This window comes from Mus caroli, unplaced genomic scaffold (genome assembly GCF_978045245.1).
Source record: "Mus caroli unplaced genomic scaffold, Mus_caroli_1 scaffold_2, whole genome shotgun sequence".
Lineage (NCBI taxonomy): Eukaryota > Metazoa > Chordata > Mammalia > Rodentia > Muridae > Mus > Mus caroli.
The window spans coordinates 38,388,220-38,405,479 of NW_028227257.1; the positions used below are offsets into that span (position 1 = coordinate 38,388,220).

General features: G+C 37.9%; 1 protein-coding gene across 9 annotated transcripts in view; it reads right to left on the bottom strand.

Annotated features, from left to right (window-relative positions):
- Macrod2 (mono-ADP ribosylhydrolase 2) overlaps nucleotides 1-17,260 on the bottom strand; it is a 2,026,591-nt gene that overhangs the window by 856,292 nt on the left and 1,153,039 nt on the right. For all 9 annotated transcript variants that reach the window (XM_085833735.1, XM_029471909.2, XM_029471907.2 and 6 more), the window contains exon 6: nucleotides 7,834-7,955. In XM_085833735.1, coding sequence (XP_085689861.1) covers nucleotides 7,834-7,955 — 122 coding nt within the window. The remainder of the gene's footprint in view (nucleotides 1-7,833; nucleotides 7,956-17,260) is intronic.

The window sequence follows — 17,260 nt, forward strand, 5'->3', positions numbered from 1 at the left end:
TGTTTTGGTTTTGGTTTTGGTTTGTTTTATTGGAGCATCATGTAGAGGAACTAATCTAGATGATTGTTAGCAAAACAATAAGTCATTGTGTGAAATCAGGGCCAGTCCACATGTTATACCTGTAATTAAGCTCACAAACACTAGTGACACTTTCTAGTTGTCATTGTCAAGAACTAGCACCACAAACTACTCGGTATAAAGCAGCACTACTCTAATAAGACTCACAGTGGTTTTGACTAAATAATAAATAAATAAATAAATAAATAAATAAATAAAACACAACAAAACAAAACAAATCCAACAAGCAACAACAATACATTAACAAAAGCAGCCAAGGTCAGCAGGAAGAGCACAGAGGCTAAGCCTTAGGACTGAAAGAGCTTCATCTTCAACCCCATCTGCTCTTTTGTTGTTGAGTAAGATGCTGGAGAAATTTCCTTATTCTTCCAGTTTAGACATAAAACAGAAAAAACAACATTTTCTTTTTCTTAATTATTTTTGGAGAATTTCATATATGGGTGCTATATTCCCACCATTCATTCTGCCCCCAACTCCTCTGCATTTTGTAACTCAAGACTGGTTTAAGGGCTGACTGAAATGAAAAGCCTGGCATGAAGTCAGAGTTCAGGAATATCAACTATAATATTACTCTATATTTTATCACTAAGTAACCAAGATCTTCCCAATAATAGAAATAATCATTTTTGTAATGCCACCAGAAGAAAAGTTGCGAAGTACATGAACATATGGGGTTGAGTATCTCGTCCGTTTTTAGGTATAATGTACATATATCTCCATAACATATATATGTATATTATTGCATGTTTTTCCTCTTCCTCACCCTACTGCCTATTCTTAGACACTTGCCTTCCAAATAATAATAGTAATAACCCAGCAAACTGTTTTTTTCCTTTACACCAGATGAAGAAATCCCGAAAATGGGAATGATTCGGAAAGACAGAAAGGGAAAGTCAGTCTTATTTCCCCATTTTGGCTAAACCAAAGAGACTCAGGCAGCTAGATAGAGAAGTAGAGGCACAGATGAGATGATATACAGCAGTACACTATTGTAAACCATAAACTGTAGCTCAAATGGAAAAATGATTTTGTTCTTGTAATTTATTAATAGTGTCATTAGTCACACTGCTGGGAGAAACCTGACTAGGTAAGACATAAGACTGCATCATTCTTTATAAAGGAAGACAGTGGAGAAACAAGCAGAGATGCTGCCTCAAAAGAAAGTGAGAAGGAAGATCAAACATGTGATTCTACAAAATGGGTTCTTTGAGATGAAGGGCTGCCTGGGAAATGGTGACATCAAGTTAAGCTGAGGAGCAGAGGTAAGGAATTAAAGGGCCAGCCAGCTCCTTAGTGTCATGAAAGACTTCTTCAAGAGGGGACTGCATTGATTGATGTGGCCTGTAATAGAAACTCAGATAATGAAATAAAACCAACATTTAAGAATTTCTGGCTGAGAACTCATTGCCATGGCAACCCTCTCAGAAGGGAACTTGTCTAAGAAAATAAGATTCACTTGACTACGCCTTAAAATGAAAACCTACACCAGAATGAGACCCATGCAGAATTCCAAAATCACTTATTACTGCCATGCCTAGAGGTAGCACTGAAGGTACAGAGCCGCCTTCTTTCTCATTAAAAGCTGTTACTTCTCAGGATCTATGAGTCATGACGGGAACATTATCTAGTTTTGAGAGATCTCTATTGGCACTGGGTGGCTCTTAACAGTAAAAACATATCATACTTTTTCCACCTAATATATTATCTAGAAAAACATTCATGAAAATTATAGTAATATACACCAGTATAGTAAACACCATTTTTGTAGTCTGCCCATTGCCGCATAAACAACTAAACTGTGTATTAATTATTCACTTTACTTCATAAGAAAATAATCTTATCCAGGTGAAATCTGGTTTACATTTTGGTTACCATCAACTCTCCGACAGAGCTTTTTTTCTTTTTTTTTTTTAATTACAAGCTTTCACTCAACAAATGTAAACTGCGTGCATACTATTTTATCATCAGAAGAGTTTTTGTGGAGCAATAATTTAGTGATTAATAAAAATTTTAGCCGGGCGTGGTGGCGCATGCCTTTAATCCCAGCACTCGGGAGGCAGAGGCAGGCGGATTTCTGAGTTCGAGGCCAGCCTGGTCTACAAAGTGAGCTCCAGGACAGCCAGAGCTATAAAGAGAAACCCTGTCTTGAAAAACCAAAAAAAAAAAAAAAAAAAAATTTGCATCTTAGTTGATGCTTAGAGGAGAACCTTAGAGATGTTTTAGCATAGCAAAGTTTAGACTCCCAAGAATGAACCCGATGTTCAGAGTTTGCTACAGAAGACTTCAGGGTGATATAGAAAGAGATGCCAAGAAAGACTTGGAAGATCCACAAACTACGTGTATGCTCAAAAAAAAAAAAAAATCAACTAAGGCAACATGTAAGCTAGTATTTATTCCACTTCTGATGTTAGCACTTAGAGACAGCAGATACAACCGTCTTTTTATTTAGCAGCCCTTGTCCAATCTGAATATTTCCTTCTTTGCTTCACCATCAATGCTCACTGCATTCACCCCTAAAGTTTCACCCAGATACCAATGCTCTATGAAAGCTGTTAGCACCAGAGTGTACTCATGTCTATCTATCCTGTCCAAGAATGAGCGAAGCCACTGGGGTTATTAAATCAGAATTCTGAAGTTTGAGAGTCTGACAGTGAATAGCAAAGGAGACTACTAGAAATTCTCAGATGGAAAAACCTCAGCTTTATGCAGAAACTACTCTGCAGCCATCTCAGCAGTGTAAAGATTATTGTCTCTAAGTATCTTATTTAATCTTCCTCATTTTACTCTTAACCTAGCCATATGTTTTGACTTCCTTGGATATGCTTACTGATTACCATGGTACATTCTATTCCTAAAGTAAGTTATTCTTTAGAGATTCTTCCTCTGAAAGTTATTTAGGTTGATAGTAATCTGTACATGTATGCTTTAGGCAAAAGGAGACTCTATAGATATAATTTTCTCAGGATACAGTATTCATTCAAAATTCAAAGCAATTCAGATGCTAGACTCTACTAGCTTGGCTATATAATTCTCGGGTTCCGTGAGATATGGTATGTTAAGACCTATAATTTTCCTTTATATGACCCCTGTCCTTCCAAAAGATTTACTGAAAAATGAAACTTCATGGCTTCATGGTTCTCTTTAATCATTATGTCTGCTTCTAATGTTGTATTGTTTTAAATGTTAATTATCCTCTTCATTGACCTTTATCTATATTGGAATCATTGACCTCAAATTTGTTAAGAAATCAATTTTCTTATTGAATTTTGCCCAAGGCAAGTCTAAACTTTGAGGAATACAACAAAATTATATTTAACCTTAGGTTTGAAGAATTAGATATTGGAGAAATGGGGTCTAGAATGTATGAACCACCGACCAGATTTAAATCTTCACTTAAAACTCATCACTACAAGATCAAGAAAGTAATTTTTTTCTTGGATATTTTCTTTATTTACATTTTAAACGTTTTCCCCTTTCCAAGTCTACCTTTCGAACACCCCGTATCACACCCCCTCACTGCCTACCTCTATGAGGGTGATCCACTAACTATCCACTCCCATCTTCCTGCGCTGGCATTCCCCTGTACTGAGGCATCTAACACCCGCAGGCCCGAGGGCCTCTCCTCCCACTGATATCCAACAAGGCCATCTTCTGCGCCATGGGTCGCTCCATGTGTATTCTTTGGTTGGTGATCCAGTACGTGCGAGCTCCAGGGGGTCTAGCCAGTTGAGAGTCTTGCTCCCTCCCTTGGGCTGCAAACCCCCTCAGCTTCTTCAGTTCCTTCTCCAACTCCTCCTTCGGGGACCCCTGAGTTCAGTCCAAAGGTTGGCTGCAAGTTTCCTCCTCTGTATTTGTCAGGCTCTCAGGAGACAGCCATATCAGGCTTCTATCAGCAAGCACTTCCCAGCATCCACAATAATGTCCGGGATTGGTGACTGTATATGAGATGGATTCCCAGGTGGGGCAGTCTCTGGATGGCTTCTCCTTCAGTCTCTGCTTCACACTTTGTCTCCATATTTCCTCCTTTGAGTATTTTGTTCACCCTTCTAAGAAGCACTGAAGCATACACATTTTGGTCTTCCTTCTTCATAGGTTTCATATGGTCTATGAATTGAATCTTGGATATTCTGAACTTTATGACTAATATCCATGTATCAGTGGGTACATAACATGTTAGTACCTTTGTGACTGAGTCACCTCATTCAAGATGATATTCTCAAGTTCCATCCATTTGCCTGCTAATTTCATGAAGTCGTTGTTTTTAATGGCTGAGTAGTACTCTATTGTGTAAATGTACCACATTTTCTGTATCCATTCATCTGTTGAGGAACATCTGGGTTGTTTCCAGTTTCTGGCTATTATAAATATGGCTGCTATGAACATAGTAGAGGATGTGTCTTTATTACATGTTGGAGCATATTCTGGGTATATGCTCAGGAGCGGTATAGTTGGGTCCTCAGGTAGTATCAATTTTCTTTTTTTTTTTTATATTTTTATTACATATTTTCCTCAATTACATTTTCAATGCTATCCCAAAAGTCCCCCATAGCGCCCCCCACTTCCCTACCCACCCATTCCCATTCTTTTGGCCCTGGCATTCCCCTATATTGGGGCATATAAAGTTTGCAAGTCCAATGGGCCTCTCTTTCCATTGATGGCCGACTAGGCCATCTTTCAATACATATGCAGCTAGAGACAAGAGCTCCGGGGTTCTGGTTAGTACATCATGTTGTTCCAACAATAGGGTTGCAGATCCCTTTAGCTCCTTGGGTACTTTCTCTAGCTTCTCCATTGGGAGCCCTGTGATACATCCAATAGCTGACTGTGAACATCCACTCCTGTGTTTGCTAGGCCCCAGCATCGTCTCACAAGAGACAGCTATATTTGGGTCCTTTCAGCAAAATCTTGCTAGTGTATGCAATGGTGTCAGCGTTTAGAAGCTGATTATGGGATGGATCCCTGGATACGGCAGTCTCTAAATGGTCCATCCTTTCATCACAGCTACGAACTTTTGAGGAACTGCCAAACTGATTTCCAGGGTGGTTGTACCAGCTTGTATTCCCACCAGCAATGGAGGAGTGTTCCTCTTTCTCCACATCCTTGCCAGCATCTGCTGTCACCTGAGTTTTTCATCTTAGCCATTCTGACTGGTATGATTGTGGAATCTTAGGGTTGTTTTGATTGGCATTTCTCAGATGACTAAGGACGTTGATCATTTCTTTAGGTGCTTCTCAGCCATTTGATATTCCTTGGTTGAGAATTCTTTGTTTAGCTCTGTATCCCATTTTTAATAGGGTTATTTGATTCTCTGGAGTCTAACTTCTTGAGTTCTTTGCATGTATTGGATATTAGCCCTCTATCAGATGTATGGTTGGTAAAGATCTTTTTTTCCAATCTGTTGGTTGCTGTTTTGTCCTATTGATAGTGTCCTTTGCCTTATAGAAACTTTGCAATTTTATGAAGTCTCATTTGTCGATCTTAGAGCATAAGCCATTGGTGTTCTGTTCAGGAACTTTTCCCCTGTGCCCATGTGTTTGAGACTTTTCCCCACTTTCTCTTCTATTAGATTCTGTGTATATGGTTTTATATGGAGGTCCTTGATCCATATCAAGGGCTTGAGCTTTGTACAGGGAGATAAGAATGGATCAATTTACATTCTTCTACAGGCTGACCACCAGTTGAACCAGCATCATTTGTTGAAAATGCTCTCTTTTTTCCACTGGATGGTTTTAGCTCCTTTGTCAAAGATCAAGTGACCATAGGTGTGTGAGTTCATTTCTAGGTCTTCAATTCAATTTCATTGATCTACCTGCCTATCTCTGTACCAGTACCATGCAGTTTTTTATCACTATTGCTCTGTAGTACAGCTTGAGGTCAGGGATGCTTAGTCCCACAGAAGTTCTTTTATTGTTGAGAATAGTTTTTCTATCCTGGGTTTTTTGTTATTCCATATAAATATGAGAATTTCTCTTTCTAACTCTATGAAGAAAGTCATTATTATAAGCCAAAATTTAACTAGTTCATGGTATTGATGAGGCCATATTAGACAAACATTCACAGGCAGAAAATACTCTATCAGATAGATCATTATATTGCTATGCTCCACTTTTACTGTATAAAGCATACATGGGGTAGACAGTTAGAAAGGTCCATCTTAAAGAATGGGTAGAGAAGAGGAAATAATAAGAATTTTACAAAAGCTATATGTTTTTATGGTGAGTATTTTATCCACAATATAGCCAATGACCTAAATCACCCGATTTCTAAATGCTTGTTTGGTGTTGTACCATTACTCTGTTTTGTTTAATGATTGTCACTATTTCAAACAACTACAACATAAGCTAAACTTATCTTTACTATATTCAATAGTCTTTTAGAAAGATCCCTTTAACTTCTCTCGAAGTTTTCCTTTCTCAGTCTCAGCTGCTCAGGGATTTCTTCACCATCTAATTTATTTTGCCCAAATAAAGTCATTTGACAGCAAAATATTGGAAGGCCAAATATCTGCCGATCTCAAGAGTATATACGCACAGACAGATGATGCCACAATCCTGTAGCTTATTTCCAGATGTAAGGAACCATTGGATTGCTACACTTATGTCCTCCTTGTAAAACTCATGGAGCTGTTTCAGGGATCAACCAGTGACTTATCTAGTAAATACATATGCTTCAAGTTCCTGTTTGAGTCCCTGCTCTCACTTCTATTATTTACACATTTGTAGGTCAAAAAACCTTCTTTCTCTACTAAGGAGCTTTTTTTTAAGAATGCATTATCACAGCACTAGAAAGAAAACCAGAACAAACTATAACCCTAGTTTTGGGGAGGGTGGGAGTGGGTGGAAAAGAGATCCCAGGGGCTTTCTTGTCAACCAGTATAGCCAATCTGAATAAGAGGTCTCCTCTGTAAAAATAAGAGGAAGACATCTTAGTGTTGACCTATGACCACTACATCATTCTCATCCCTGGATGCATATGACCCCCATCCCCCAAACACAAACACAATTGTGGGGTTTTCGGTACTGATTAATTTGTGAACACATATTTTTTAAATTAACAGGTTGAATAAATTGTATACATGTATGTTAATATTGTGCAAACATTATAAGGTGTTTTAAGGTATAATTTGGCTTGTAAAGTACTTTATTTCAAGCAAACTTTCCATGGTACACTGAAAAAGGCTCTTTGTAATGACATCCATGGTAACCAGTATAGCAATGACCTGTATAGCAATAGCACCCTTAAAGTTGAATGTTCCCCATGCAAACCTTACTCCACTCAGTGACTTCCCACGAAATGTTGAGGTCTAGTCAGCCTGCTCAGGACTCAAAAACAGTTTAACTTTTTGCCTGTCCTACACCTTCAGCAAATTTGTAATCTCTGTAGATTAAAAAACCTGCGAGATCCTGGTAAATTAACTTATTCTAGAGCAAATTGACTTACTGTTGGGTATTTACAATGTACAATGCTCAGGGTTTGATGTTCCTGGTGCAACTGAGATTTAATAAAAGTCAGGAAAAATACATGGAGTAAGCTTCTGACTGTGGACTGAAGCTGAAGATGCCTATGTAAGCACGGGCCCACAGATGTAGATGAGGGCACTTACTCTTACCCAGGCAAAGGTTAAAGTGAGAGCTTACATGTATACATACTGTCAATGTAAAAGAAATGCCCAGTATTATGTTAAACTCAGCACGGGCCTTTTTCTTTGCATAGAGGCTTAGAGGAATGCAAAAGAAAGAACTCTGAAGTACTTACCACTGATCGGAGGTTATTTTCTTTCACCAGCTTCAAGGATGATTGATAGCAATTTGCGAGGTCTTCCTTGTGGGAACCATTAATGTGGCCTCTGGCTATTGGCCCTACAGTATGGATGACATCTGCAAAAGCAAAGAAGAATAGGGTAAGTGAAGCACTGTGTGCTTTTCACACAACTGGCGCATTATTTATTTTAGATATTAGTGTAGAGCCTGGAGACAGGCAAGCTAAGAAATATAGATGACATAAATGCTTCATTGTTAAAGATTACAGGGACCATAGCCTCTCAAAGTAGGCCACCTTCCCAGGAATGTGTGACACCATAGAGAAGAATTTCACTGCCATGGAACTATTCCACTGGTGTTGGTTAGGTCCAAGTGTGACAGATTATCATATAAGCTATGCATAATTGGCAAGCTGGAAGAAGACAAACCCTTGGTGGGAAATAAAGCAAGAAATAATTGTCTGCAAAATGGGTATCTGAATTGACAGGGGAAGGATGAGCCAACGCTACACACAATTTTCCTTGTAAATAAGACATCATATGATATAAACGGGTTCTTGAAAACCTCACCAACAGAGTCTTATCGCAATTCCAATTCTAAAATGACAAAGTTCAAACCACTACTAACAATGTTTAGTTGTTCAGTCTTCACAAACATGAACAGTGCTAGGAATAATAATATATAGTATATACACACATTAACCAATGGTTCATATCTTATGTTTAATATACTAAACTCTCTCAGAGTAATCTGTGCTTTTCAATCTCCATATGAATTTAAAAACGCAAAATTTAACTGTTTTTACTTATGCACATCAACCTCAAACACTGTGCTATTTTCCCCATTTATGCCCACACATAAACTGTTTGGGGAAGTGCTGGGGTTGGACCCAAAGCCTTGTTGTGCATGCTAGGCACACATGCTACCGCTTGATTTACAGCTCCAGTTCCCACATTTGTAAGTTTTCAAATTCAGGACTATTACAGAATAAAATTATCCTCATCTCAATGTCAAAACAAGACTAGAAGAAATGAAATTTTGATCCAAATTATGTGAAATGCTTTGTAACATTTGCCTCCTAGTTTTATAGTTAATTGAACAATTTTGACATTTCACTGATGTAAGTTATAAGAACCAATCAAGTTTGATCAAAGAGAAATAATTTGGTCTGTATTAGCAGGCTATTATAATGAAATAAAATTATTTATTTTGGCTAATCAGTAGCACTTAGTTTTAACAAGGACAAGAATAAGAGTGCTTTGTAAAAACAGGAATATGGCACAATTAAAATTGTATGTAAAATCTGAATTGAGACTCATAAACTACTATGATGGGGAAGAAAGCTTTGCTGGTCCCCTGCTAAATATTGAGACTATTATACGATATTTGAGAAAGGCCTTGCAAGCATGGATTTCAATGATTAATTCTAAAACAATATTTAAACTCTTGCCAGACAGTATTAAAGATGATGTCATATGATCAAAGTAGGCAGAAAATCTACAGCACTGAATGCCTGCAGATGTTATTTCATAGGTGGGCCTGGTTCTCATTGTAGTGGTAACTATCCCAGCACAGCAATGGAGAAAAAAGTGAAATGAGGTTGTACACAAAGTATATAATGATATCATTATATTTCAATAAAATAACACAAATTACATGTATTCAGAAAATAGAAGCTTTGTATCCTACATAATAAACTTTCATATAAATATGCTATGTTAGCTGCTATTTTTTAATGGATGCTAGACTACAGGGCAGCAGGATCCTGGTTTATTTTATGCCCGTGGTTACTTGCCTGTACCCAGCCATGGTATTCCAAATCATTGAATGTATACAAAGGTGGGACTGTTGGAGACAAGCAACACTAAGGTTTATAAAACAGTATCCTAGTGGTTGCAGTTGTGGCTGTGTACAGGCTAAAATTAAGACTCTATGGGGTAAAATTAAGACACACCAGTTACTTTAGTGTAGGTAATCTCTGGGTACTTAGTGTCCCCTGATGACTCGTGGCTTTCTGAGAGGCAGTTATAGAATGTTATTCCCCAAATACATTTGACTGTTGGGATTTTTGTTATGCCTTGTACTTCTTAGAAGACTGTGATTCATCTTTTGGGAAAGTAGTGGGGCAATTTTGGCACTCTTGTTCTTAGGGAACAAATTGAAGCAGGGTTTCTCCACTACCCCTTAGGTAAAGGAACATGATCATGCTCTCCCAGATTTGTAAATAGAGTAGATTAAAAAAAAAGAGTGCTTCTTTTTTTTTAATTTTTAATATTTTTATTACATATTTTCCTCAATTACATTTCCAATGCTATCCCAAAAGTCCCCCATAGTGCCCCCCCACTTCCCTACCCACCCATTCCCATTCTTTTGGCCCTGGCATTCCCCTATATTGGGGCATATAAAGTTTGCAAGTCCAATGGGCCTCTCTTTCCATTGATGGCCTACTAGGCCATCTTTCAATACATATGCAGCTAGAGACAAGAGCTCCGGGGTACTGGTTAGTTCATCATGTTGTTCCAACTATAGGGTTGCAGATCCCTTTAGCTCCTTGGGTACTTTCTCTAGCTTCTCCATTGGGAGCCCTGTGATACATCCAATAGCTGACTGTGAGCATCCACTCCTGTGTTTGCTAGGCCCCTGCATAGTCTCACAAGAGACAGCTATATTTGGGTCCTTTCAGCAAAATCTTGCTAGTGTATGCAATGGTATCCGCATTTAGAAGCTGATTATGGGATGGATCCCTGGATACGGCAGTCTCTAGATGGTCCATCCTTTCATCACAGCTCCAAACTTTGTCTCTGTAACTCCTACCATGGGTGTTTTGTTCCCAATTCTAAGAAGGGGCACAGTGTACACATTTTGGTCTTCATTCTTCTTGAGTTTCATGCGTTAAGCAAATTGTATCTTATATCTTGGGTATCCTAAGTTTTGGGCTAATATCCACTTATCAGTGAATGCATATTGTGTGAGTTCCTTTGTTATTGTGTTACCTCACTCAAGATGATGCCCTCCAGGTCCATCCATTTGGCTAGGAATTTCATAAATTCATTCTTTTTAATAGCTGAGTAGTACTCCATTGTGTAAATGTACCATGATTTCTGTATCCATTCCTCTGTTGAGGGACATCTGGGTTCTTTCCAGCTTCTGGCTATTATAAATAGGGCTGCTATGAACATAGTGGAGCATGTGTCCTTCTTACCGGTTGGGACATCTTCTGGATATATGCCCAGGAGAGGTATTGCTAGATCCTCCGGTAGTACTATGTCCAATTTTCTGAGAAACCGCCAGACTGATTTCCAGAGTGGTTGTACAAGCTTGCAATCCCACCAACAATGGAGGAGTGTTCCTCTTTCTCCACATCCTCGCCAGCATCTGCTGTCACCTGAATTTTTGATCTTAGCCATTCTGACTGGTGTGAGGTGGAATCTCAGGGTTGTTTTGATTTGCATTTCCCTGATGATTAAGGGTGCTGAACATTTTTTCAGGTGCTTCTCTGCCATTCGGTATTCTTCAGGTGAGAATTCTTTGTTCAGTTATGAGCCCCATTTTTTAATGGGGTTATTTGACTTTCTGGAGTCCACCTTCTTGAGTTCTTTATATATATTGGATATTAGTCCCTTATCTGATTTAGGATAGGTAAAGATCCTTTCCCAATCTGTTGGTGGTTTTTTTGTCTTATTGATAGTGTCTTTTGCCTTGCAGAAGCTTTTAGATGGAAAGATCTCCCATGCTCATGGATTGGCAGGATCAACATTGTAAAAATGGCTATCTTGCCAAAAGCAATCTACAGATTCAATGCAATCCCCATCAAAATTCCAACTCAATTCTTCAACGAATAAGAAAGTGCAATCTGCAAATTCATCTGGAATAACAAAAAACCTAGGATAGCAAAAACTCTTCTCAAGGATAAAAGAACCTCTGGTGGAATCACCATGCCGGACCTAAAGCTTTACTACAGAGCAATTGTGATAAAAACTGCGTGGTACTGGTATAGTGACAGACAAATAGACCAATGGAATAGAATTGAAGACCCAGAAATGAACCCACACACCTACGGTCACTTGATCTTCGACAAGGGAGCTAAAAACATCCAGTGGAAGAAAGACAGCATTTTCAACAAATGGTGCTGGCACAACTGGTTGTTAACATGTAGAAGAATGCGAATCGATCCATTCCTATCTCCTTGTACTAAGATCAAGTCTAAGTGGATCAAGGAACTTCACATAAAACCAGAGACACTGAAACTTATAGAGGAGAAAGTGGGGAAAAGCCTTGAAGATATGGGCACAGGGGAAAAATTCTTGAATAGAACAGCAATGGCTTGTACTGTAAGATCGAGAATTGACAAGTGGGACCTCATGAAACTGCAAAAGAGTGCTTCTTAGGTGAGGTTATGAAATGTGAGCTTACTTGATTTAAAAGAACAAAGGTCTTAGAGGTACTGTGGAAAGAACCATGGTGGGGAGGAGCCTGTGAGGGAAGGAGCCTGTGAGAACTGGTAGTGGTGACAAAATAAAAACCCTTTACCTATAAATGGCTACATAATTGAAGTGAGGTTTGTTTCTGAAGTTTTCCATTTCATTTACAAGTCTGAGAGCAAACAACCTATAAATGAGCTTCCCCAATATCAAAATATTGATCTCTGTATTTTATGCTCTCTATTAAATTTACAGCATCCAACACCAAGTGTTATTATTGACCAACACAATGACCTCTCAGATTCACAAAGCTGGACGTGAATCAATATGAGACTTCAAAGGAAATTTCTTTCATTATCTTAATTGTTCCTCTTACTTATTAGTAACTGTTCTACATAGAGTTTCATTTTCCAGGATATAAATTACAGTCAGGTGGGCTGCATCTAACTTCAGTTCCACTGATATGTGATTAGGTGCCCAGAATAAGCCATTATTTTTATGGGTCTCTCACTTGGTTTCCTTTTTAAAAACAAACAAACAAACAAAAAACAAATCAGTGGTCTCTTTGATGTCATTTTTTCAGTGTAGTACAGCATCATTATTATTTAACATTATAATCAGCACTGATATAGCACAGAACAAAATATAGACCATAAATACAAATAACAATACTTGAACATGGTTAGGAGGCTCAAAGATTTTTATCCCAAGAATTCTTTTAAATATCAGAAGTTAGCTTTTAACAATATCAATTTTTAAGATCTTTTGGTTGAACATATAGGAAAAAAAATTGAAAAAAAATGAGTTCCTATAACATCAATGATCTTTTGTATTAGTTTATATTTTTCAAACTGAATAGCATCTTCCCAAAGTACAGGTACGTAAAAATATCCATGAGCAATGCTTTATCTTAAGCCTGCCTTGGGACAAATAATAAAATTAGAATTTCTAAATCCATTACCACATAACTGGCAAGACTCACAAAATGATGCATATTATAGTGCACAGAATCAGCTCCAACATCCAAGGGACCTTCAGCATGCAGGCAAGAATGTAGAAAGAACATTTGCTTTTAAATCCTGACATCAGACTCTCACTCAGAAGACCCAAATCTGTCACTATGTGCTGTGTGAACTTGGGAAAGTCTCTTTCATTCTTGGGTTTCAGCCTTCAAAGCTAAAGGTGGTTGTGTTGGTCACATCTTTTTGTTGCTGTAACAAATATCTGAGAGAGATGGCTTCAAAGAGGAAACAGTTATCTTGGATAGTGTATTCAAAGGCTTTGGTCAGTGAAATGCTAGCTCTACTGTATTTTACCAAAGCAGAGGCAGAAAAATCATCTCATCTGTGTTAAGAGCATGTGGTAGAAGAGAATGCTTTGGTAACCAGAAAACTGAGGGAGGAGAAAGGGCAGGGGACTATATATTTCAGTAATACACCTACTTTCTGTGAGGAGCTTATTTTTCACTATGTCCTAATATTGCTATTATATTACAAATCTATCCAGTCACTTCCCAAATCCCAGAAGATGGCATTGGATCTTCACCACACAAAACAGATGGTAGTGGTGGTGATGGGATTTCATCTTCAAAGTACAATGATGGAGTTTAGTAATAATCTTTGTAAATGTCAGGCATATGTCCTTTTCTGTGGGCTTAGAAGGAATGGAAGTATAGATTTTGAGCAATCTACTTCATTTTTGTTCAGATAAATGACCATGAATCATGGTCATTTATAGACAACTATGTCTATATAGTGAGGTGAAATTAAGCACTGTCCACAGACAGGGTGATTTAACCACAACTGTCAAAAGTATAATTGTACAATCATTTAGACCTATATAGTGGAATGATTGCAGGCCTGTTTCCTGTGGATGATATACTTTCTCATATGCACATAACTACTTACACATGTCCTTTATGACTATATTGCATGAAGTAGAGAAGGCAGGAAAACAGCGTAAAAAGCATCAGTAGGGACCAGTTCAACAATAGTACATTTTAACATTATGTTTCTATAAGTAAGAAAATGAAAAGATGTGAAAAGTTATTCAAGATGCATGGCAAATAGAAATAGCAAAGAGGGTGAATGAAATTATGTTAAGCATGCTGCTATTAGTTCAACACATGCTCAAAGACATAGAAAAGAAATGTGTACTTGGAAATAGACCCTGGCATCATTGAAGAGATAGCAAGCAATTAATGAAAGAGATTATGTGCATGGAAAGTTATAGAAACTAAATCAACAAAGGTGACTATGAACAGTAGAGATTTTTTATTATGCTTGTTTTTCTTTTTCTAACATTTAAAAAATATTGTGTGTTTGTGTGTTCTATCTATATGTATGGTTTCACTGCATGAGTGTCTACTGCTCATGGAGGTCAAAGAAGGCATCAAACGACTGGGCACTATATTTACAGATGGTTTCTAGGACCATGTGGTTACTAGGAATCGAACACTGGTCCTGTGGAAGAGTTAAAACTGCTCTGAACTTCTGAGCCATCTCTCCAGTTCCACTTATCCTTCTATAGTTCTCAACTTCTATAACTGAGGAATTATCTACTTGAAAATTAGTTTATTTCTTGACCCTGTTTACCCAACCTGTACAACAATTGCTGGTTCACATTTCAAAGATAAGCTTCTTTATTATAAATAAGAAAAGCTTCTTTAAGAAAAATACAGTCGATCTACTGGGTATATCTTGATTTTATTTTGCTGTCATCAATTATTTCTCTATGAAAATATTATTTTTCAGGTAAGCTTAGATTATAGGTGGCACATAAAAGGGCAGGTTTCTGTTCAATGTTTCAGCAAATAGAAAAATTTACTATTTTCATTTCACCATTAAACTCACTTTTAAGCACCATCGTGTAAGATACTAAACCTATATGTTTGAATAAACATATTCCTTCTATTACTATAAAATGAGCATTTTCCCCTATGCGATTACCATCTAGCTTTAAAGTTTTAACATAGCTAAAATAAGCAAATCCTCCATAGTCATATAGTAATACATTTCAGGATTGTCTCCATAGCCAAAGAATTTGGAAAAATGAAGAACTATTAGAGATAAAAAGGGTAATTACAGAAAACATTTGGTCTTCTATGTTTAAGGACTCCAGTTCCAGCCCAGAGCCATTGATCAATTGGAGACATATACAATCACAAGGTAAGATTACTATCCACCAATGCTCCCGAGGTCATCCCATTTTGATGGAAAGGATGCATATTTGTATATGTGTCATATGTTTAGCTTGAATCTCGTCACCTGACCCTTTATTTGTATACATTCCATTCCTGGCTATGTCATACAGCTACAGTGATGCAAGAAGTTACTTCAAAATATGGTGGCTTAGTGTAACAACCAAGTCTTTATTTTCTTCAGATCTTCTTTGCAGGTTAGACATTCTTAAAGGGAACAGCCAGAGGCATGGCTTAGAGGCTAAAATACAGCTCAAGTCAGCAATTCCTCTCAGAGTAGTGGCAGACTATAATGTCCAAAGGTTAGAGGGCTGTCATTCTCTCCAATGGCTGCCTTGATTCCCTGTATAAAAAAAACATATTCTCTGTATGGATGCTTGTCTTTTCTGATAGCATGGCAACCACACAGCATTTTACATACACAATAGCTCAGCTTTCTAAAAACAAGAGCATGGACAATGGTACCTTTTATAACACAGCTGTAGTGGGCATAATGTACCACTAACACTTTATTCTGTTAGTTGCAACTGGAGTGGCATTAGAGAAGGAACAGCATCCTTTTTTTCATATTGAATGATATAGACCCTTCCTTTTGATGAGAGCAATAGCAAAGCATTTGTGTACATAATTTAAAAGCCACAGAGCAGTTTCCCAGACCTAGCTTTGTGAGCTGAGTTTTTGACACACATACGTATCAATTACAGACTGTGGTATAAGGTAAATATGATCCCATTAAAAAAAGAATGATATGATTAATTCTATCCCCAGCATAGAGGTCTCAGGCCAATAATCTTAAGAAGTCAATTGCTGATTCAATAAAAGTCAGAGCCAGACAAGACAGGAATCTGAGACAAGTATATTTATCCACTGTAAACAAAATCTAGCTTGGAGACTGGTGTGACAAAGGTAGTTCCTAGATTCACATGTCTGGCTCAGTGTAGTTTTGTTGGCTCGTTTGTATTAGAATCTGGCAAAACTTTGTGGACACAGGAAAGGTCGGGTGTGGAGGTTTTAGACTCAGCATCCTAAGTCTCTAGGAGCGGTCATAGGATCCTACCTCCCCATAGTGTCTGCCTCCACATTCACAAAAGGAAACGCAGCCTTTGAGCACTGCTCTCATTTCACTGAAGAAAGCCAAGAGCCCAGAAATGTAATTTGTACATTTAATCAACATTTCAAATGCAGCCCCTTGAAAAGGTGTGGAAAATGAGGGGGCAGGCCCTTTTGTGTCTCATCAGACTCGAGTGTGGCAAGACAAATGGAACCTTTTCTGTTCATCTCTTTCTGAAATCAATCAGTTGATAATTCAGCTTTTGTTTTGAAGCCCTGTGCTTTCCCCATCCCTATTTATCCTGGGAAATTAGTCTGAACTACAGAGAAAAAGAGAAGAGCGTAGAAGGTGGCCTTTATGGGAGTACACAGATGAGCCCCTCATCAGTTCCAAAAAGTATAAATTGAAAAATGTGTGAGCAGAATACCTAATAAATACCGAAAGCAGTGGAGCTATTTACATAGATTCAATCAGACTTATGCTTGGCAAAACAGACACAGTAAAACATTCTGTGGGAAAAAATATTAGCATAATGAATTTTAAAACAAATGTGAGAGTGCAGATAGGTTGGTCTCATCACTTTCCATTTCAGCAGTGACTGTGCTACATTCATACTGTTAATGAACAGTCAGACCGAGTATAGAATCAATTACATGTTGCTTTCATTCACTCCACTCTTGTATTCATAAGTATAATCGGTCCATCTAACAGTCTGCATAATGATACCATGCCCTGTCAATCATATTCAAAT